The sequence below is a fragment of the Epinephelus lanceolatus genome, chromosome 4 (assembly GCF_041903045.1).
Source record: "Epinephelus lanceolatus isolate andai-2023 chromosome 4, ASM4190304v1, whole genome shotgun sequence".
Lineage (NCBI taxonomy): Eukaryota > Metazoa > Chordata > Actinopteri > Perciformes > Serranidae > Epinephelus > Epinephelus lanceolatus.
Genome location: NC_135737.1, coordinates 26,961,480 through 26,984,131, shown reverse-complemented (window position 1 = coordinate 26,984,131; position 22,652 = coordinate 26,961,480). Strand labels below are relative to the sequence as shown.

General features: G+C 41.8%; 2 protein-coding genes across 3 annotated transcripts in view; both read left to right on the top strand.

Annotated features, from left to right (window-relative positions):
* The window catches only part of dock10 (dedicator of cytokinesis 10), a 54,362-nt gene extending 39,895 nt beyond the window's left edge, over positions 1-14,467 (top strand). Inside the window, exons 38-57 of one of the 2 annotated variants that reach the window (XM_033630948.2) lie at positions 396-443; positions 4,314-4,424; positions 4,955-5,067; positions 5,150-5,265; positions 6,451-6,588; positions 6,680-6,862; positions 6,952-7,062; positions 7,170-7,385; positions 7,496-7,553; positions 8,207-8,308; positions 8,905-9,011; positions 9,237-9,359; positions 9,441-9,554; positions 10,680-10,826; positions 10,921-11,131; positions 11,220-11,410; positions 11,490-11,590; positions 11,684-11,822; positions 12,015-12,087; positions 13,379-14,418. In XM_033630948.2, coding sequence (XP_033486839.1) covers positions 396-443; positions 4,314-4,424; positions 4,955-5,067; positions 5,150-5,265; positions 6,451-6,588; positions 6,680-6,862; positions 6,952-7,062; positions 7,170-7,385; positions 7,496-7,553; positions 8,207-8,308; positions 8,905-9,011; positions 9,237-9,359; positions 9,441-9,554; positions 10,680-10,826; positions 10,921-11,131; positions 11,220-11,410; positions 11,490-11,590; positions 11,684-11,822; positions 12,015-12,087; positions 13,379-13,434 — 2,458 coding nt within the window. In that variant the 3' untranslated portion in view covers positions 13,435-14,418. Of the gene's footprint in view, positions 1-395; positions 444-4,313; positions 4,425-4,954; positions 5,068-5,149; positions 5,266-6,450; positions 6,589-6,679; positions 6,863-6,951; positions 7,063-7,169; positions 7,386-7,495; positions 7,554-8,206; positions 8,309-8,904; positions 9,012-9,236; positions 9,360-9,440; positions 9,555-10,679; positions 10,827-10,920; positions 11,132-11,219; positions 11,411-11,489; positions 11,591-11,683; positions 11,823-12,014; positions 12,088-13,378 lie in introns of both variants that reach the window. The other variant, XM_033630953.2, reaches the window with a different exon arrangement.
* Positions 14,468-19,645: 5,178 nt separating this feature from the next.
* On the top strand, positions 19,646-22,547 carry LOC117260298 (uncharacterized). The gene is made up of 3 exons (XM_033632263.2): positions 19,646-20,029; positions 21,363-21,585; positions 21,733-22,547. Exons 1-3 carry the CDS (start codon positions 19,696-19,698, stop codon positions 21,860-21,862), a joined length of 687 nt encoding a protein of 228 aa, XP_033488154.1. The 5' UTR covers positions 19,646-19,695; the 3' UTR covers positions 21,863-22,547.
* Positions 22,548-22,652: the final 105 nt, after the last annotated feature.

Here is a 22,652-nt window from a genome sequence, read left to right as displayed (position 1 = left end):
GCACATTATTACCACAGCTCCTTTTAGGCTGACGAGTGATGCCGTGCACACAGAGAAAAAAAACATTGAGACAGACAGGGATGAGGACAGGAGACTGAGAGGAGAAGAAAGGCGAAGAATTTAGCCAGAAGGGAACAGATGAAAGTAATGACACAGCAAGAGAGAGAGAGAGCAGAAAAACAGACTGTAATTCCAGTGAGAGCTCCCTCTCCACTGAACAGTGCAGTTAATTAACTGCCTGCTTCCTGTTTGTGTCAGCATCTACACTGTGCTGTTGCAACTCGGTTTGATCACATGCACTTCATTTATCCTGTGTTCTTAACTTACAAAACACAGCAAAACAAGCAAACCTTCCCCCTTCATCCAGGACATTCTTGCTTTTTCCCTTTCCTCAGGCTTTGTCTCCAGCACTTCAGGTTCCTCGGAAAACGCCACATAGCCAGGTGAGTGCGTCTTCTCGTTGCTTTCTCTGACAAAGAGGTGGATCGGGTCTCATTCACATGCATTTATTATAATGCAGCATATATGGAAACAGCTTATTAACTCAACATACATGCCGCAGCCAAAGGTTGTTAACACCCCCACCCATGTAATTCATATAATCATGTACACACATGAATGCACACATGTGCAAATGCAGCCACACACACACACACACACACACACACACACAGACACGTGTGCAAATACACACAAATAAATGAATCAGACACAGTCAGGCAGAAATACTAATATGTGTTCTGTATGCATGTGCATGCTCAGGGATGAGCTTCAAGAGGGGACAAGGTAAAGGGGGGAAGAAAAGGAAGAGAGGGGGAGGGGGAACTCCTGGATCTTGCTGTTGAGAGAAAAGCACTGTTGGATATTGTACTGTAGTAGTTGGCAAGCACAGGATGGGGGTCGTTATCGTGTGTGTGTGTGTGTGTGTGTGTGTGTGTGTGTGTGTGTGTGCTCTTACTGGAGCTGAGCCATTGGCACTGCTAGACTCCTCCATCTTCTGGTTCCTCCCAGCTAATTAAATTAGCTCTCTTTTTCCTTTCAGCAATAAGATGCTGAGATGTAAGCCAACAAAAGGCTGAGAGAACACACTGCTTTACTGTGTGTGGAGGCATTAGCAGAATAAAGATAGCTGGAAGCCTAGCTAGTGCTCTCAGGCGCAGTTGAGCCTGTCTGGGGCTGCTAGCTACTTAACATTCGTCTGTAATACCAGGCCATGGGGGATTCACAGTCTTACGCCTGTGTCTGTCTCAGTGTCTCTCTCTGTTCGCTCTTTGATGCCTGGCTGAGTCAGTGTGGGCACCCATTGAAGTTCAGGAGTGATGAATTACACTAGCAGTGTGTAGCCAGCCAGCAAGCTCAGAGAACAGTCAGTCATCCAGCCTACCAGACAACAATTCAGCTATTGAAGCCTCTGGAAACTTGGTTTCAAATTTTAAACACTTCTGTACCGTGATGTGTTTCCCAATGAAACTGAATATTTGATCGAAGAGGGATTTAAATCAAACCTTTTGCATTTGATTGGACTTATAGTTTAGCACGATACGGGTCTAGAGCAGACTGCTGGCTCCACACACACCTCAGTGTTGGAACAGGTGGAAAACGAGGGAGAGATGAATGAATGAATTAGACCTCAGCCATAAGTGGGCGTGTCAAAACAGTGAGGCCCTGACAGTTTAATGCTGACAGGATAGCAGCATCCATCAAGGAGAGAGACAAAGCCCATCATGCTATATGTAATGTTAATCGCTGAAGCAGTCCATTGTAAACTGCCCTGTGCATAATCTGGAGCTGTTACAGATACCACTCTCCGTATACATACCGTGCTGTTGCTAGCTAGCTAACCAACTCTGTGCAGCTAAAAGTAACAGACTAAGTGATGGATAGATGTCATGATATTATTAGTTGAAATAGGTTTGCACTAGCTTACATAAGCACATGTTATATTTTGTTTAAGAGGAAGAAAACGTAATTGGATTTTGATGTGACCTAATCCCAGGTTCATACTACATGACATTTTTGCCCGTTCCGATAGTCACTGTGTCAGATTAGGTGATTGTGGAGTCATAAAATCATGCCATGACTTGGCCGACAGAGAAAACAGACTACACTTTGGTCCACAACCAATCGTCGCTGGTTGTCTTACATGACATGTGTGATGTCATCAGGTTATTCTTGTCCTATTTCTATTACTTTTACTATTATTTCAGTCACTGTGTCTGTTCATGTGCCATCTGAAATGTTGTTGTAGTAACGTAAAAAGTGCCACCAGATGGCAGGAGCTACATTTGAAGTACCGCATGCAAAATATGCAGGTCACTGAATCCTCCACAACAAGTTCCTGCAAATGTTTCACAATAAAAGCCTGTTAAGAAAATGGAGGGATTCTCTCAAAAAGCTATAAGGGGCTTTTAATTTTAAACAGCTACAGGGAATGTTGAGTTTGAAATGACGGTGCAGTGCATCAAATTTAACAGGGCAAACAAGCTAATTTAAAGTAAAAATAGAAAAATACAGAGGTAATAATAAATAAAGGCATGCTTTAGCTATTATGAAGAAATAGCATTCTTTGCTAGCTTGATGCTAATGGCAGTACTCAGTGGGTTGCTAAAGTGCCTCTGCTGTTTCACGCCATCATTTTTCCTTTTTCACTCTGCATGGTAACGTCGCTAGAGGATACATCAATTAAGCTGGGATGTTGTTGACATACAGTTGTCCATACAGCAGATCGCTCTGTGTTCCTATTGGTCAAGGTGACAGCTGTGACAGGAGAAGTCATGATCGACAAAAATAAAATCAAACATGCAAGACTCTCTGTCATGATGTCATGATGCGTCCCAGACACAGCGTTGGAGATGATGAGATGAAACAATGGATAATCACGTACGACACTTGTTCACAATCCAAGCCGACACCGTACGATGCTGCGTCGGGCTATAATCGAATTGATATCATGTAGTGTGAACCCGGCATAAAAGGGTTAAAAGGCATTTTTCATTTCATCTGGACTTTTAATAATGGTTAAAGCAGCAATAAAAGTTCGGACAAAAACTGCTCATGTGCTTCAGTGGGGAATGTGTGGATGTGGTTTTATGTGTTGATGTAAATGTGTGTTCTTATATGGTTCCCACACCCATAAGAAGCTGATTAAGAAACAAGGTTTGTCAGTGACTTTAAAACCCAGATGTTCTTTTAACTGTTTGTATCTCTGTTGGTGCAAGGAGCCCACCTCCTTAACTTAAGCCATATTTTAGATTTAAACTAAAATAGAAACACACCCATGCATATGCACACTACATGACACAAACCAATAACAATGAACTGTAATGTTTTCTCCATGTTTGACCTTGCTGTTGTAGTCTCCACCTCAGTGTTTGCCTCATGCCCTCCCCCCTCTCTGCATGCCGCAGCCGTGAATGGATCGTCAGTGTGACTGCACATTTATTGATATTCTATTGCATCAAGTAATGCATTCTGTATTGTGCTGCATTATTCACGCTGCACTGTATGTTAGTTCTGTTTGCTCTTTACATCCTGTAACACATTTGCCTCAGTGATGTTGCATGTCGACCTTGTAGCCCTCTGTTTGCACGCCCTGCTGCCTCATGATTGGCAGGGCTCCACCTGCCACTGAATGAGCTCTGAGGCGGTTGTGTTGATTGGCTCACACAGTCGCTGTGTCCCCTTTCTTTTGGCTGGCCAAGGCAATATTTGCTTTGTGTAGACTGGCAGTCGTTTCCGATCAAGCTTCATTTAAGCATCATAGGAATATGATACGTTGGACATCTGTCTGTTACTAAGCTGATTTGTGCTGCAGCTCAGTTTCATCACATCTATACATCCTAAGCTCCAAACTGTCCACTGTTAATGCTGACCTCAACCCTCTACTCTCCACTAACACTCTACCAAGAGTTGATATTAACCTTTATACAATATTCTACTAATGGCAAACTAAAACCATTGACTCTGCTATGCCACTAACCTTTCCATCTGGCTGACCTCCCTCTCTTTTTGAGCTGATCTTTCTCTCTGACTGTAGCCGCTCTCATCAGTTCAAATTGGAGATCCTGTATGCTCTGATTATCTCATTTAGCCTTACAGGAATACATGTGACCTAGCTGCTACAAATATGCAGCAAGGTCACAAAAAGTGCAAATATAGTGCTGCATTTATTATTGATTGTAGGCATGCTTGACTATTAGCATGCCACACATAGTAAACATACCTGACTAATGATGATAATGATGGACGCTAAACAGTGATGGTCTCAACTTAACTAACTAATTTTAGCTGTGATGTGATTGGCTCATGAACAGGAAGCTAGCAGCGGCAGTAAAGCTGGCCCAGTCCACCCAGGCCAATGGCACCCTGAAGGCCTCTAACCACCCCTCCCAGTCCTCTCATCCCTCAAGCCTCCTCCCACAATGGTAATCACCCTCCACCAGGAAAGCACCTCAGCCACGATGACAGAGTTAAACTATTTAAAGAGTCTTTGGTTACTGAAATTGTTTTCAATACTTACGATGTCTGGCCCAAAATGTGAATATTTTCCTTAATAGTGAGAAATTTCACACTATTTTCAACCTACAACACTTTGATTTATATGAATACATTCTTGTCCTGTGTAAATTCATCATTGATATGACCACTGTGTGTTTCCATGTTATAGACTGTAACTTTGTTCTCGGCATGCCCCTCCTCATACCTGCAGTGTTTTGTGTGATTTGCCAGTCTTTGTCTCTGTACTCCCATATGTTTAATAGACTCCCAATAACAGCATGTCCTTGGGACATGGACGCCATTTATATTTACCTGCCAACTAATATGTGCAGATCTCTAGAGATGGTTGACCTACAGTTTTGTGGCACATTTGCTGCAGTGTAATTTAAACAAGTAGATAAAACATGTGATTGAACCATGATTGCCGCCAACTGCTAATACCGGCTGTTGCTTCCAGGATGGCATCATCTGGAGGGGAAGGTCACCGGCATGCTCGCTCCCAAACCATGCCCATCATCAGGGGAAAGAATGCTCTCACTAACCCCAAGCTGCTGCAGATGATGGAGACAGGTAACACACAAACACACATTTTGATTGAGATGAATGTAATGTGAGGGATTTGAGTTATTTATATCTGATTTTCTGTTTCCAGATGGGAGTATTCAGGATGGCGATACCCTGAGTCCGACAGATATTGAGGCAAACTTGTCTACTGAGGTGGCCCTCACTGTGCTGGATGTACTGGAGCTCTTTGTTCACCATCACAAGGTCTGCGGTCCTTTTGCAACCTGAAACTACATCACACACCACACGCTTAAAATGTCTGTCATCTATTTTCTTTTGTTTAGAGGAATCAGTTTCAATCTATGTTGTGTATGGTGGCTGAAAACAGCCCAAAATATTTCTATATTTCTAATATATAATATATTTGGAAAAAAATGCTGCAGCTTCTCCAACTACGCCAATACATGCTGCAAATAATGAAATGATGCAAAGTAAAAAAAAACGCACAAACTCCGAGCTGTAATAGACTGATTTTTTTGACACGAGAGGGACCACATGAGAGTGTGTGTTTTTGAAGCACGAAGAAAAGTAAAAATACAACATATAAGGTACATGTTCTCTTCTATGTTTGGCCTTAGTCTTTTACAGTATTGTAAAAGACAATCTTTCATCTGGTTTCTCTCGCTCAGGTTGAAAATCAAGCTGTTCCACCTAGCACTCCCCCTAAAGGCCTGGAGAACAGTTGCATTTTTGACTTTGCATTGTTCTTGTTGCTTTTGGATTTTTGTATGTGTTTTAAATTGGCATCATTTCAAAAGCTGCAGCACGTTTACCTTAATGGAAATATTTTGGGCATTTATAGTGTATTTGTCCTTGCTGGCCACCATAGTTATGTGCTGTATATACAATATTTATTGTATTAGCCTGTGGATATCATAGTATATTTCATAAATATTATATTGTCAATCTGAGCTCTGGACTGTTTTTAGGTTTGACTATTACATATAAATGCTTGCAAATCCAATTCAATATGTAGCTTTTGCACCATTTTAAGGTGTATACTATGTCAGAAGTCTTTTTCTAACATACCTTTGGCTGTACTTCGTTTGTTTCATATTACTCTCCTCAACTAAAATCAGTTAACAGAGATCCATTTTGTAACTATCAAGTTGAACAGGGAGTTTTCAAATCACATTTTCTCTCTGCTTCTTAATAAAAACAGCTGTTTTCTCTGCCACAATCATTGAATGAATTAACAAAACAAGTCTGAAAAGTAAATCATGCACATATTTTATGGGCATTCTAAAACCAAGCCAGTGCTACTTTACTGCCATCTGGTGGCTGGAATAATCTCTAATCTTAAAAACTGCATGAAAACTTTTCAGTCAGAAAAAAATACTTTGACAGTAAAATGTGTTGTCTGTTTTTTTCTTACATTTGTCCATACAGAAGCAGCTGCTGCAGGATGAAGGGCAAAATGCACTGATGAAGAAGGTGCTGGACACCTACTTGCTCTTCTTCCAGATCAACCAATCAACCGCCACTCTACGGCACATCTTCGCTGGACTCAGGCTCTTTGTACAAAAGGTGCAGCAAGCTTCATGTAAACATACAACATCTAAGTGAAGATTGAAACTGTTTTTCTCATGTGTGGTTTCATCCTCATTTCTGCCGGCAGTTCCCCAATGCATTCTTCCAGGGTAAGGCAGACCTGTGTGGCTGTCTGTGCTACGAGATCCTCAAGTGCTGTAATCATCGCTCCAGCTCCACCCAGACGGAGGCAGCTGCCCTGCTGTATTTTTTCATGAGGAAAAACTTTGAGTTTACCAAGGGCAAGTCTATAGTCCGCTCACATCTGCAGGTATATCTCAAGTATATCATTTTAGTGCTGTGTTTTGTGAATCGTGGTTTCAGCATGACATTGTTCAGACCTCATACTTTCCACTTCAGGTTATCAAGGCAGTGAGCCAGTTGATAGCAGATGCTGGCATTGGAGGCTCGAGATTTCAGCAGTCTCTGGCTATCATCAATAACTTTGCCAACGGTGATGCACCACTCAAGGTATGACATGTTCTCGGGTTATATCACAGCTTTATGCTTTATAGTGGTATTTCATTCTGCTTTTTAGTCTAAAAAAATGAATGTTCATCATAACATGTTTTCTGCAGAACACACCATTCCCTGCTGAGGTGAAAGACTTGACCAAACGGATCAGGACGGTTCTCATGGCCACGGCCCAAATGAAGGAGCATGAGAAGGATCCAGAGATGCTGGTGGATCTCCAGTACAGCCTGGCCAACTCCTACGCCAGCACCCCCGAGCTTCGATGCACCTGGCTGGAGAGCATGGCTAAGGTTCACGTTCGCAACGGTGACCTCTCAGAGGTTAGAAATGTTATGCTTTTCAGGGTGCTTGTACTTCACATGCATCAAAAAATGCTTTTTTATTGAAGAATGAATACAATTTAAAGGTAATGTACCTGACTTTCCTCCAGGCTGCCATGTGTTACATCCACATCTCAGCCCTGATCGCTGAATCACTGAAGAGGAGAGGTTAGTGCAAACATCCTGCTGCTTCGACTTTACATTTTGCAGCATGGTTCATGTGTGTATGCACAAATATTCAAAGTTGCTGCTAGTGTGTGCATCTTTGCAGACATGGTGACCTCTAACCAGAAAGTTCAGTCACAGCCATCTTCTGTCACTCAGCAAACATCTCTTTCTCTCCGCTAACATGCAGCTTTCTGCAAATTACTAAAACTTTCAGGCATCAGTCCTTCATATCATCATGGGGGTTGATGTGCATGCCTGAAAGGGAGCACGCTGGTGACTTGAGTGTGTCTTTGTGTGTGGAGGGCATTCATTAGGAACTCATGGGGAATGAAGATGGAATCCCATGTTGACAACCAGTCATACAGATCTGCGTTTGCATCCAAATACCTTTCCCAATCCCATTTCCTTTCACGACGTCTGCAAATCTGTTTGTTCTTCAGTGTGTATGCTTCCTCGTTTAGACCACGGCATGTGTCTGTCTTCTGCTGCACGTATCTAACATCTTTTTGCATGCACTTTATGCACCGAGCCTGTGTGCCAGTAGCTAGCATAGCATGCCAGCAGCTCAGCCGATTCATGCGCCTTGTCCTTGAGCAAAAAAAGGCAAAAGCAAGTGGACTTTGTAAACCTCCTCCTCCCCTCCTACCAAACAGGCTACTGGAGAGCTGACAAGGCCAGGATGTCCAGTGTGTCCCCTGAAGAAAGCCCTGTCTTTAACTGTAGCTCCTTACTAACTACCTCCCGAGATCAAGACAGTGAGTGTGTGCGCCTGGGGCCTGCTGGGTGGCGGGGTTGTGAGTTCAGACAATAAGGATGGAAAGACAAGGGAGTGTGGGAGGGAGTGGGTGAGCACTGACATGTTTAAACCTCTTGCAACTGGGTGGAAGGGTTGATTATGAGGGGTGAATAGGTTTGGATTGAAGGGACATCAGCTTAGGGGCCATTTCAAATCCTAACCACTCCTGTGTTGGATGAAATTTTCTACACTCTTTATATACTCTGCAGTTAAATGTTTTGAGGACCACTGTTCTTGCCTCCATGATATGAGATTGTGTCAGGTTTTCACTAATTACTGCCACTGTTTGACCCTCACTGTTTAAGTCTCACTGGATGAGATGTTCCACGTCACTAAGATCTGAAATGAAGCACGCTCACATTTGATGTTTTTAATTTAGTCTGCAAAAATGATCGACTTATGATGAATGCTCGACTGTGAAACAGTACCACATCTTGTATTCTGATACAAGAATGTTTGTGTTTCTGTATGTTACCAAGCTGAACATAACTGTAGAGTAAGTTGATATATTTTCACTCGCTAACCTGCCTCGATGTCACTTGTTTGAAACCCCAGCGTCGTTCTCTATGGGCTGGGCAGCGTTTATGTGCATCAGCCCCAATGTCAAGGAGGAGGGGGCCATGAAGGAAGACACTGGTACACAAGACACGCCCTATACTGAGGTCAGTGAACAGTGTGGTAGATAGATAGATAATAAAACAGTTGCGCTGAGGCTGAAAACCTGTGTAAGCCTACAGAAAATTGATCAGGGATCAACAAGGGAATTGATGAATAATTGAACTAATAAGCAGAATCAATAATGGCATTGGTATCAATAAAAGCATCTCAATACTCATCCCTAGTTGCAGTCTCTCTCTCTCTAACATGCTTCCCTCTGCGCTGTGTAGGACACTCTGGTAGAGCAGCTGGAGCTGTGTGTGGACTACCTGTGGAAATCAGAGCGATACGAGCTCATCGCTGACATCAACAAACCTGTCATTGCTGTCTTTGAAAAGAGGAGGGATTTCAAGGTAACTGCTAACCCTCCCCCTCTTTGTGTGTGCGCATAATGTGCCGGGCTTAACCTTACATGTGTGTTGTTATGACCACAGAGGCTGTCAGAGCTGTACTATGACATCCATCGCTCCTATCTGAAGGTGACTGAGGTGGTGAACTCAGAAAAGCGGCTCTTCGGTCGCTACTACCGCGTAGCTTTCTATGGACAGGTGAGCGACACTTGATGGCTGCAGACAGCACACACTTGCATGGGCACATTTATACTCACACATTGCTTCTACCACAGCAGAACAACAGTAATACCACTGACTGATTTGACAGACTGAATTTGGTACCCAATGTTTCTATATATGTTATAATTTACCTTACACATAAATGTATAGGTCCTGTATGAAGGGCAAAAGATCTCTGCAAAATAAACCAACCAAAAATAAGTTGGATTGAAAACGTTTCCCTGAATTATCTCTGTGAAGAAACACTGTGCAGTTTAGGCTTCTTTTTAAAGAACCTGGATCCTTGACACACTTTCATATTTGTTAATGAGGGGATAGCATTTCCATGCAGGCAATGGAGCTCTGAAATGAAGAAAGATAAAAAAGCAGATAAGGAGAATATAAAATACTCTCTCTCTCTCTCCTTGAAAACTGTGGAGAAGGATACTGTGCGTCTTGTCAATGAGGCACGGAGATGGAAAGACAGCAAGACCAGATTTTTTTTGCTGAGTCAGTTTCCTTAATTTCTCTGTCTGATCTTTTCTTCCTTTGTTTTTTTTTATATTATATTCTATATCAAGATTGCGGTAAGTTTTGTATGCCTCTGATTTTCCATTTCCTCAGTGCTAACCACTTTTACCTCTCTTCTCCTTCTACCACTATTAACATCTGCTGCTCTTACCCTCTGAAGGGCTTGTGTCAAGCTTGCTGTGGTCCATTTTACTTCCCTTAATCTCCAGTGATGACGTTTTTACCTCCCTAAACATTAAGAAGAGCTGATGTCAAACAGCCACAGTGGACAGGAAGATATCTGTTTAAAAAAAACCTCATCCTCCTTTGACATTTGCCTCCAACGCTGCTTTGATTATGACCTCTGAACTGTCCCACCCAAACTTAACACTGACACCCTGTTAGAGCTGATCTGTTCTAACATGCGTGTACAAAAATGGCTTAAGATACCACTAGGGGGCAACATAAAATCACACACCTATACAGCGTGTTGTGACAGCATCTAAATATTACATTTGCAATGCATAAACAAAAACACCCACACATACATGTATCAGGCTTTGCTCATTAGTATCTGTATGTGTGTGTGTGTGTGTGTGTGTGTTCTGGTAGGGTTTCTTTGAGGAGGAGGAGAGCAAAGAGTTCATCTACAAAGAGCCGAAGCTGACAGGGCTGTCGGAAATCTCCCAGAGATTACTTAAGCTCTACTCAGACAAATTTGGAGCTGATAACGTCAAGATGATCCAGGACTCCAATAAGGTAACATAAAACATAAAAACTGAAAGATTTGCCAAACTGTGAAGTTGTGGACATATAACTTCACTTTTGCTTGCTTACTATTCTTTAAAAACAGGTAAATCCTAAAGACCTGGACCCCAAGTTTGCCTACATCCAGGTGACGTACGTGGTGCCCTACTTTGACGAGAAAGAGCAACAAGAGAAAAGGACAGATTTTGAGAGACATCACAACATCAACCGCTTTGTGTTCGAGACGCCGTTCACTCTGTCAGGAAAGAAACACGGAGACGTGGAGGAGCAGTGCAAGAGACGCACCATATTGACCAGTAAGTGTAGATAAACAAAGAAACACCTTAGAGAAAACTGTAACGTAGAGTTGGCCTGATCAGTGGGTTTTTATTTCTCTCTTATCAGCGAGTTCCAGCTTCCCCTACCTAAAGAAGCGTATCCAGGTGGTGGAGCAGCAGAGCACTGAAATGAACCCGATTGAGGTAGCCATCGATGAGATGTCACGTAAAGTGTCGGAGCTCAACCAGCTCTGCAACATGGAGGAGGTGGACATGATCCGTCTGCAGCTGAAACTGCAGGGCAGCGTCAGCGTCAAGGTGGGGATTCCTCCAAAGTAAAGATTTCTGGATGAATTTAGGTGCTTTGTTTTGTCTCACCTGATGTCCTTCTTTCTAGGTGAACGCAGGGCCCATGGCCTATGCCAGGGCGTTTTTAGAGGAGAAGAATGCCAAGAAATACCCAGACAACCAGGTGAAACTGCTCAAAGAGATCTTCAGGTATATAGATAAAAATAAATCCATACGTAGATCATTAAAGGTGGGTTCAATGACATGATTAACAATCTGTAAAATTGTGTTTGCACCCTGCAGGCAGTTTGCAGAAGCCTGCGGTCAGGCTTTGGATGTGAATGAGCGTCTGATCAAGGAGGACCAGCTGGAGTACCAGGAGGAGATGAGAGCTCACTACCGGGACATGCTGACTGAGCTGTCTGGCATCATGAATGAGCAGGTCTCACTATGCAATGACCAATGAGTGTCCAGACTTATGTTATTACCACATTTTTTTCCTTATTGACTTGCATGTCATTGAGAGCATCATCTCTTCCTGTGCATTATTTTATGAGACATTTTCATGTGTATCAGCTTCATGTTTTCACCTCAGTTTCCTCGACTTCTTTTCCAACGTTTCCTCTCATTACAGCTACACAAAAGTGTTCTTGCTGCCAGCACCTCCTCTCTCTCTAACAGCTCTCTGTCCACTCTGTCTAAGACCGGTATGTCATGTCATCAAATTCCTTCAGAAAAGACATCTTGTCACCTTGCTACTTGCTTACCCCACTTTATCTTTTCTCCATTTATCAGCCAAGCTATCCAAAACTAAAGTGCTTGTCTCGATACTTAAAGGAATGCTCACCTGGAAAATGACCATTTGTTTATCTGTTACTCATCGTGTGTTGTGTTGAATATGTAAACTGAAGTCATTGGGGGACCATGTTAAACAACAGCAAAACTATCAAAACATCAGCTTACAGACTTTCTGCACTTAAAAGCAGAGTTTAAGTGCATGCAGGTGCCCAGGCACACTACTCGGCCGAGCGTGAGACTGTACTGAGAGCCCGGTCTCACTCTGAAGTCGTCGAAATGCAGCGCTTTGGCAGTGATCTGTGGTGTTAGAAACCAACAAAAAAAGGTTGCCTTTAACCTCGGTATGATACGCGTCCGGTTGCCATTGTAGTTTAACAGCGTCCGGCAAGGTAAGGGGGAAACACGCAGGACAAGGACGAAAGTCAAGGCGGCGCAAGTCTGACTTAGGCGGTGGGAGGTGTGGTACATGGGTCCAACAAACACCGCCTTTAACCCAAGAGAGCGTTGTTTGCGTCCCATAAGATTCTAAAGCCAAACTCTGTTCTTTTTTCCTAAACCAAACTATGTGTGTTTGTTGTTGAAGGAAAAAAACCCTCAATTTGCAGTGTTGTACCAACATAGTGTGTTTATTTTGAAAGAGACTGTATGTAAACATTAAATTTCCTGTGAAAACAGAAGTGTATCTTGAAAGAAGACAATGCATGTAACAAGCTGAGCTTGACACGGTGTGTCTTAGGTGTCACATTGTCAATAACCAATGCACCCAGGGTACCTTGCACGTCATATGTGGACGTGTTAAGTCCATGACCAAATGTCAATATGTGACAAGGCCAGAGTGAGAATGTGTTGGCATTGACGTGTGTTTTGGCAGTGCACGTGTTTAGGAAGTACTGTCTGTATAACTCAACAAATGGTACTTGGATTATATTGCAGGAGTTGTGTGAAGGTTTGTAAATGGATACTTTGACACAGTTTTGCTGTTGTTAAACCCAATCCTTGTTTACTTCAGTTAATGAAGAATGTTCTCCTTTTTGGATTCTCTGTTCACCTTTGAGGCATGTGGTAAAAACAGGGTTTTCTTTACAAATTCAAGTCAACACATGGTGATACAAATGGTCATTTTGCAGGTGAAGTATTCTTTTAATCTCCTTTTGAATTTCTCTGTTCCAATGCAAGCTTTTTATTCTTGCCCTTGTGCAGATTCCTCACACAAGACAACCAGGAACGGAACGTCACAGCGCCTACTGAACGGCTAATAGACTCTCAAGATATCCTTTGTGCCAGGGAGGACATTTTCCTCCCCCCCCCCCATAAAAGGCTTTCGAGTGCCAGTTTGAGCCTCCAGAGTGGCTCATTTCCTTGTTTCTGACTGTAGTTGTCTCCTGCTCCAGGGAGCAGCGGGCTAGTGGAACTGTGACTGCTGGCGAGTGTAGAGAAAACAAGGGATGAAGTGTGTAGACTGTGGTCGTGATAGTCTGTAGTCCTGTCGTTGAACGTTGACTATCTGCAGTAGTGGCCAGGCTGCTGGACTGTTAGCTACTGTTTGTTTTGGTTTTAGAGACTCGATCCATGTATCATGATATGGATTCCCCCCCGCCCTGCCGACTGATTCATCAGCTTGCATACTGACAGACACACACACACAAACAAATACACACTGTGCGTATGTTCACACACACATGCACACAGCCACACAACATGCGCCTTCTCTCACAGCCCTGTCCCTTTAGAGAACAGTGACCTTACTGAGCTCGAGGTGCGTTCAGCTACGTATGTAACATACACAGTAGCTCTCTGGTGCATTTTGATGACAGTTTTTACATTTTTTCTGTGGAACATCATTGCACTTTAAACTATTTCGAGAGTTCTTGTAAGATGACTAATGTGAAGAAAAAAAATTGGATTACAGGTTTTTTAACTAATGAAGCATCTGAAGAGTTGAACGCACCTCCAGTTCCTGTTTGAATGTAGAGCAGCTCCACATTGCTACTTTGTATCCTTGCTAACGTTCTGGAAATATCAGCTTGCCGTTTTTCAAATGGAAACAACAAAAAAAAAAGACAAAATATGTTTTGTAACATTTTTATGATTGAAACTGCATTGTTACTGTTATTATTTCCTGTACTGTTTTGAATTGTAAATAAGAAATATTAATATTTAAAACGTTTGAAATGTTTCTTTTATAAAATATACAATATATAAATATTTGTTTAGCTGAATTTAAAAAAAAGGAACAAAAACTAAAGTTTTATGTATAACATTTAAATAAAATTTTGTTAATGTCCAAAATTCATGATTTATACTTCACTTCATCCACTGTCATGATGTCAGCGTCACTACAATCATGTGTCTTCTCTTCTTTCTCTCTTCTCATGAGACATTGCACCTTACCTTCAGATCACCCCTCCTCTCTCTCATGTGGCGCAGTATATTAATTGCATTAATTCAGGTTTGAATGGGGATAAAATAGCTTTTTAAAATGAAATTGTGCCTTGGCTGCAGCTGTGCACAGCAACCTCTCATATCCTGTCTATTCACTGGGCCTCAGAGCAGACAGCAGCTAATTATAGATAAATGTGAGGTCCTTCACCTGCACTACAGATGGAAATGTGTGAAATAGAAATGTGTAATGAGCACACTCAGACTGAAACAGAGAAGAAGGAAATCACGTTTTGCCTTGGTCCATGGTGCCAAGATAACAATACCAGTGTCTCCAGTTTTAACACATAAAGGATATAGATGTTTTTAAACTGTACAGTCAGTTTTCAAATTTCATATCCTCAGTCTTCAATTGTGCTCCGTATAATCTGCTTGGTGTAAATGACACTAAAATACATTTTCACTCACTGGCCACATTATTAGGTACACCTTGCTAGTACCAGGTTGCCTTCACAGTTGCCTTAATTCTTCATGGCATAGATTCAACAAGGTGCTGGAAACATTCCTCAGAAATATTGGTCCATATTGACATGATAGCATCACACAGTTGCTGCAGATTTGTCGGCCGCATATCCATGATGCAAATCTCCCATTCCACCACCTCCCAAAAGTGCTCTATCTGGTGACTGTGGAGGCCATTGGAGTACAGTGAACTCATTGTCGTGTTCAAGAAACCAGTTTGAGATGATTTGAGCTTTGTGACATGGTGCGTTATCCTGCTGGAAGTAGCCATCAGAAGATGGGTACACTGTGGTCATAAAGGGATGGACACGGTCAGCAACAATACTCAGGTAGGCTGTGGTGTTTAAACCATGTTCAGTTGGTACTAAGGGGCCCAAAGTGTGCCAAGAAATATAATAGAAATATCCCCCACACCATTACACCACCACCACCAGCCTGAACCATTGATACAAGGCAGGATGGATCCATGCTTTCATTTTGTTTACGCCAAATTCTGACCCTACCATCTGAATGTCGCAGCAGAAATCAAGACTCATCAAACCAGGCAAGGTTTTTCCAATCTTCTATTGTCCAGTTTTGGTGAGCCTGTGTGAACTGTAGCCTCAGTTTCCTGTTGTTAGCTGACAGGAGTGGCACCTGGTGTGGTCTTCTGCTGCTGTAGCCCATCTGCTTCAAGGTTGGACGTGCTGTTGGTTCAGAGATGGTCTTCTGCAGACCTTGGTTGTAACGAGTGGTTATCATCTTGAACCAGTCAGCCTAGAGATGGTTATGTGTGAAAATCCCAGTAGATCATCAGTTTCTAAAATACTCAGACCAGCCTGTCTGGCACCAACAACCATGCCACATTCAAAGTCACTTAAATCACCTTTCTTCCCCATTCTGATGCTCGGTTTGAACTTCAGCAGGTCGTCTTGACCATGTCTACATGCCTAAATGCATTAAGTTCCTGCCACAGTATTGGCTGTTAAATTATTTGTGTTAATGAGCATTGAACAGGTGTACCTAATAAAGTGGCCAGTGATTGTATATAAGCAGTGGTACTCAGCTGAAAAAGCCCAGTGCAAAGGATGAAAATGCTCTGCTGCATCAAAGCGTCCAGATAAAAGAGGTCAGGGTTGTTTTGACCTAAAGAGAAGCATTTGGCTTTAGGTCAACCTGTCGTGTCATCTCCCTCCACCATCGATGTCACAGGACCAGTTTATGGTTTGGTAAGCACAAGTATTTTTTACAGTTGTGAATGGCTAAAATCTCTTTTCTTTGCATATCAAAAGTCCTGTAGAAACTACGCAGAAAGACAGACTTACTGCTGCTGTACAGTAATCCCTGCTTAAATGAATGCACAGTCTCCAAAAGCAACAATCCTCTGTTTTGGTTCATTGATTCCTTTTTTCAAAGTCAGAGAGGTCTGAACAAAGCCAGTAGCCAAATGAATCCAAATCTGAGCAGTTTGTTTTGATCTGATGGAGCCTGGAGCATCTCATCATCACTGCTATGTGTCTGTGTGTTGCTTTGGTCTCTGTTTCAGACTGTCTCTGCTGTGTTTACCCTGTAGCTCTGTTCTCCTTTGTGCTTCACATCTTCATCTTCGACTCCATATTTCACTATAATCATAACTGATGCCCCAGCCAGACTAATTTACTTGTACTTTACTTGGAAATAGGAATTAGCAAAGAGAATGAATTTGTTTTAATTGATAGCAGGGAGAAAGTTTTGAATCATCTGCGTCTTTTCATTCACCTAATTAACTGATTTGCTAAAGGTTACATAATTTCCCTTTGGTACACTTTGTTGTTAGTATGGTTTAATATGAAATATTAATATTTCATATTGTAGTGAAGATGTTCAGAGGGTGAGAAAGGCTGTGCTTGCAATTATTTTTTATGCTGTTATCTTGATATCACAAAACCCTGCAGAGTATACCTTTGAATATTTCATTATCTCAAGATAAATTTTCTTGTGATAACACATTAATTTATGTTGATTCTCTCAAACAAAAGGCAACTGTATCAATAAAACTTCCTGAGATCATTACATTTTGGGTTTACAGGATCTTATACTTCATTCTGCTTAACATAGGCCTCTTGTCCTTGTTTGTGGACACTTTTTGTGCCATCTAGTGGTAGTAAGAGCACAGTACACTAATCCATGTAAAAACAAGATGGCAGCCATCTCTGCCAAGTCAGTCTGCAGCCGAACCCAACACAATGTCCAAAACCTGATCACGTTTTATGGCTGAAACTTGTTCATTCATGATTAATAACATTTGTAGTTTGATATGCCATACAAATTTGCACAATTTTAGCAACAATGACAAACTAAGATGCTGTTAATTAGAAAATACTCAGTTGCAAACATTGGAAATTTTTCATCACCTTGTTGAAGGACATTGGGACTTTATTATCATCTCATTTGAGGACATTGGGGCTTCATTTATTTATCTTGTTATCACTGACAATGATTAGTTGTTTTTTTTAACTTCTCAGGTTCTACTAATCTCAAATAGCTAGGGGAAACTGAAAATGCATACCAAACAAAATTTGGAGTCTCAGGAGGATAATGAGATAATTTATCACAAAGAAAATAAAGATCACATAATTATCCCATGATCTCAAGAAACAAAGGGTTGTTTTCTCTTAATGAATGATCTTGTTAGAGAATTGACATAAATTAATGTGTTATGAGAAAATGAGCTTTGTATTCTTGAGCTGATCTTTAGGTAATGACATTAAAAACATAACTGCAAGGACGACAGTTCTTGGCTTCCATACAGATGTTTTCTAGACAAACTAGCCATGTTTTTGACACTATTTTACATACAGTATTTTGTGTGCGACTACTAGCCTATACTAAAACAACATCATCAAAAAGCCTTCTTTGCCTCAAAAAGAAACTCAGAGACCAGAGGCAGGTAAAGTCCTGTAGATAGAAACTTTATGATGCTGTTAAAAGGCATGGTTAAAGTTTTATTGAAAGTGAAATGACTGACACACAGTAGTTTTCCGTGGGATCTGGTGTCACTTTTTTCCAATAGTTGGGTATAATTACTGACCATGCAGAGAGCGAGCAGCAGAGAGGTTGTTTATTTATTGATGCTAAACCCTGGGTTGGGACACAGTGCATAAAAAGAGGTTAAGTGGCCCTGAACATACAGATGGTGTTAAAAGACAGCATGTGGTCCTCTGTCTCTCTCACATGTTGCTTTTTTAATCTCTCCCTGACAAGACAGCTGACACATTTATGTCTGTCTCTTCACTCTCCCTCTGTGGTCGCACACCTGAGGTGCAGCAGATTGAGTTTCACTGACCTCTCACCTCCTCTTCACAAACTCCTTTCCTTCCAGCCGATCAGTGTTTCTCTCCTCCTCTGTCTCATCTCCCTCGCCTCCCTCCCTCGCTGTAGCCTATTTTGTGAACCAGAAAGAGGGGGGTGATTGGGTTTCTCTCCTCTGCAGACCGGCTTATGTGCGCCTGTCTCTCTCCTGGTGGCCTAGACTCCGGCGGGGTCAGGTTGCTCTGAGCCAGCAACATTCAGTCCAGGTCACAGATACCAAAATGTCTCGAACCTACCTGTTAGCCAAAGGATTTTCTTACAATATATCATATTTTTAAAGTATTTTCATGTTGGAATCACACCAGCTAGCTACAGACTGTCTTGTTAATTCAGCATGGTTTAAATCCTGTGGCCTCATGAGCTCTACAGCAGCACCTGACCGTACAACCCTGGCTGTGGAAGCCCCATTGACTGTAATTAACTGTAATTTTCTCCTTTGTGTGCAGCCTGCCTGCATTTGATGTCTGCTGCAGTGATTCCGTCTCTTATTATTTATCAAACGCCTGTTTTGTTTTCATGTTTTTTTTCCAAGACTGCCTGTCATCATCGAGGTTGACCCCTGACCCTTTATTAAGCATCATGCATATTCATGAGACAGAGGGCCACATCTTTCAATTATCTCAGAGGCCAAACCACCCACATGTGTCCATCCCTGTCTTCTGAGAGAAATAAAAGAAATCTCACACTGCAAAGACAAAACTGATCTTGTTCATTGCTTTGTTTTATATAAACGATATTCTATATCGATCCAAATCAGAGCAGAAACGAATACTGAAGGGTTTTTTCTTTCTTAGTTTCCCCCTTAGATTTATCTTCCTGACAGATGTAATTAATATTTTAGAGGGAGGATATTGTAATCCCAGCAGAGACATGGGCATTACAAGAGGAAGAGTGACATGCCCAAAAGAATCTGATCCTTTCCATATTTTCATGATCTAAAACATTTAGTTGCTGCACATGTTGGACCAAAAAGTTGCCATAAACTCAAACTATTTCAGAGATCCTGCAGGTTTAGTAGGTCTCCCGCTATTCAAGCTCCACTGCAGTGCACATTTCATTTCCGACCCCTGCTTAGTTTTCCTGAAACTGGACGCCGAAGCTGATTAATAAAACATCCTTTGTGTGCTGCTGGCTGATCACCGGAGCCCTTTCAGCTGTATAAGTGGTGAAAGGCGACATAATCTCCCCAGAACAAGATCTGGACTGAGATTGAGGCGCGCACAACAGAGAGAGACACACACAGCAGGAGCAGGAGAAGCACAAAAAGCTTTTCTTGGGGGAGCAGCATGTTAAAACCCCAGCAGCACCGTGAGCTTCTCCTGCACGAGTCCCCGCCGCCGGTTTTTGGGAAGCCGTGGTACTGGCAGCGCGACAGCAGCGCCATGGAGAGCACGCGCAGCCTGGCGCAGGTCATCATGGAGATGCGCGATGAGATCAAGAAGCTGGAGGCGGAGAACCGAGAGCTGCGGGGAGACTACGGGCAGCGGGCATTTGGGGCCGTACCAGGTGAAGCCAGACCGGTGTCTTCAGCTGCAGAGCAGCGGGAGGGAGCGGAGGAAAACCCGTATGTGAACCTGAGGCGGAATGCGTCTGCGCCGGTGCTGGAGGGACAATACAAAGGTAAGAAAAGGGCCTGCTAGGGTACTGTTGAGTACCATTGGTTGCTTTTAAACTCTTTTCAGAACAGCAGCATAGACATCAAAAGTTAAAAAATGTCTGTTGCAAAGTTAGATTTTTGTAAAATTAAATTAAATTAAATGATAAGTATAAGTAATAGTATTTTAAAGGGGAACTCCAATGATTTAGCATCACAGGTTGATTAAGTTGGAGGCCCCACAAAATAAAGAGTAAAAGAAAAAATGCTCAAAATCTAAGGAGTCAGTTATTCTGATGTTAGTCCTAACATAATGTGCGGAAACTTCTTATTAATCACATGTTGCATGTTCATTTTTGCTCACATGTAATTTGTAATATGGTATTAAGTTGTTAAAGTTAGTTGTCAATGTAGAGTGATCTAGATTAATAATAAAAATTATTTATCAGCATCAGGCGCGTAAATATAGACAGTGCACTGGGGCCCCGGGCGTGGAGGGGCCATTGCAAGTGATTCAGATTGGCACCTTGGAAATATAGGCTACCTGTGTTCAAAGATGAATGATAAAAAAAGAATATTATTACTTTAAAAATCGTGCCATTTTATATATTCTTTTTTCTTTTTCTCTTTTAATAGTAAGTAGCTATCGAAAACAAAATGATATGCTATTTAAGTATTAAATCTATAAATATAATATAAAAACTAGCCTATTCAATTAAATCATTAATTCCTTACTTTCTTTTATCAGATATGAAATGATGATTGCTGGGTAATATGTATGTTGATGTTGTCCAGTGTTAAGTCTCTATTTGTGTCAAGACAATTCATGCACGATAGCAAGCACTAGGGCCTGTCATAATTTCTTTACAGCACTGATCAGCATTAACCTTAAAAACAATGGTAAAGCAATATTTTAGTGGTTTTAGCGAATGTACCAGTGCAGCAGCAAGTCTAGGACAAAGTCAATTTGCAATATAAAGCTTCAAACTGTTTCAGTACTTGGATAGCAACATGACTCTTTACTGAGACGTTAAATGCTCTAAGGAATAAAATACAACACATTGTCTTTGCAGCATCCATTTTGTTCACACATTTCAATTTAAAAGCTCATGAACACACCAAAGTCCATAGAACATCTTCCCAAATTGGAAAATAAGACTATCCGAGGCAGATTTGAATGCAGCAAAAGCAGCAAATTGTGAAAGTACAAGAAAGACGTTTAAGACATGGAAAGTTTTGAAATTAGTATAGAAAGATCATTTTAATTGGACATCAGAATGTTTCCTTAGTGTCTGCTTTCTATCTCTGCACTGTGCGAATGAATCCATTCAAACACGCCATGTTTATGTTATTTCACAGAGCACACTGTCATGACTGTCCGAAGGTACTCTATAAGCTCCAACCTGTCTGGTGTGACCATGACAGAGGGAAGAACTGACAGGGCACAGTCGAGTGACTCTGGATGGGGAAGACTACAGGAAGAGATCCAGCATGGTAATGACATCTTTGGTAACTCGGCCAGAGGAGAAGTGGGAAAAGCTACCAACAGGCACTCCCTGCAGGAGTATGTACACAAAAACAGGTAAAAACTGGCATGTCATGTGTTGGAGTTGGAGGTTTTTGAAGTTTGTCACCACTGATGGTTAGTTTTTATGAATTTGAAGTGATGTTGTCTATACTTATGCAGCTTTGTAACCACGTAACTCTTTAGATTTCTCTGACATTTTAGGGCCAAGGTAAAAACTGTCACGTTCCTTTTACCTGTGGATGACATTTACACCAACCGGCCAGTTCTGACCAAGCACCGGGAGGAGCCTAAAATCAGTGAGCTGGCCTCCATAACTGAGACAGAGTCCTGAGGGAAGCAAAACTTTTAAAGACTTTGGATGTGGCCATGAGACAAAAACGCACACATGAAACGAGCCTAAAACAGGTTAGCCTCTTCATTTAGGTCAGCGTGGATTGGGCTGTTAATGAGCGAGCCAGCAGACCGATTTTATCACACCTGACCACACAAACAGAAGACTCTGGTTACAGGTGTCTTTTTCATCCGGCCATCGCAATCCAGGCCCGGTTAACGGTGATGAGACACGGGGCCCCCTGCAGCGCGGATCAGATGTCTGGACTCCTCTCGAGACCTGGGGTGTTGTTTCGGAGTGAGACACTCACCTGCAGGTGACAGCCCTTTTACGGACAGCTCTGGTCACTCAGGCCTCGTGAGCAGCATCAGACTCATTAGTTATTTATCTTTGTTTCTTTTCACCATGTAAACTGAAATGTGTCGGCAAGGGGCTTTGTTTGTGTTTAAACATGTGACCTATTTCTTCACCATGATTCTAAGAAGTGTATTATTTTAGTACACATTGCACACTGTATTCTCTGCTGTCATGAATGGAGGGCTCCTTATAAATATTCCAGTGTTAAAGTCATTATAAGCTATTACATGTGAAATACAAAATTTGATGAATTATTTTGGCAAATTTTATGAAGCTTATTTATTGTTACCATAAATTTCAATATAAAACCATATATTTAAGAATATGACTGGCATTGTGGCTGCATTTTGTGTTGTGCAAACAAATTCAAATGGAGGTAAAGAGGCTCACGCAAGTAAAAGTAGCATTTTGAAGTTCAGGAATTTATCACAAT

What these genes read in the sequence shown, in the direction of transcription:
- LOC117260298 (XM_033632263.2), top strand. Translation starts at nt 19,696, where the DNA reads ATGTTAAAACCCCAGCAGCACCGTGAGCTTCTCCTGCACGAGTCCCCG. An exon ending in GCTGGAGGGACAATACAAAG is followed by an intron (nt 20,030 to 21,362) that starts GTAAGAAAAGGG and finishes GTTATTTCACAG; the next exon opens with AGCACACTGTCATGACTGTC. An exon ending in GAGTATGTACACAAAAACAG is followed by an intron (nt 21,586 to 21,732) that starts GTAAAAACTGGC and finishes CTGACATTTTAG; the next exon opens with GGCCAAGGTAAAAACTGTCA.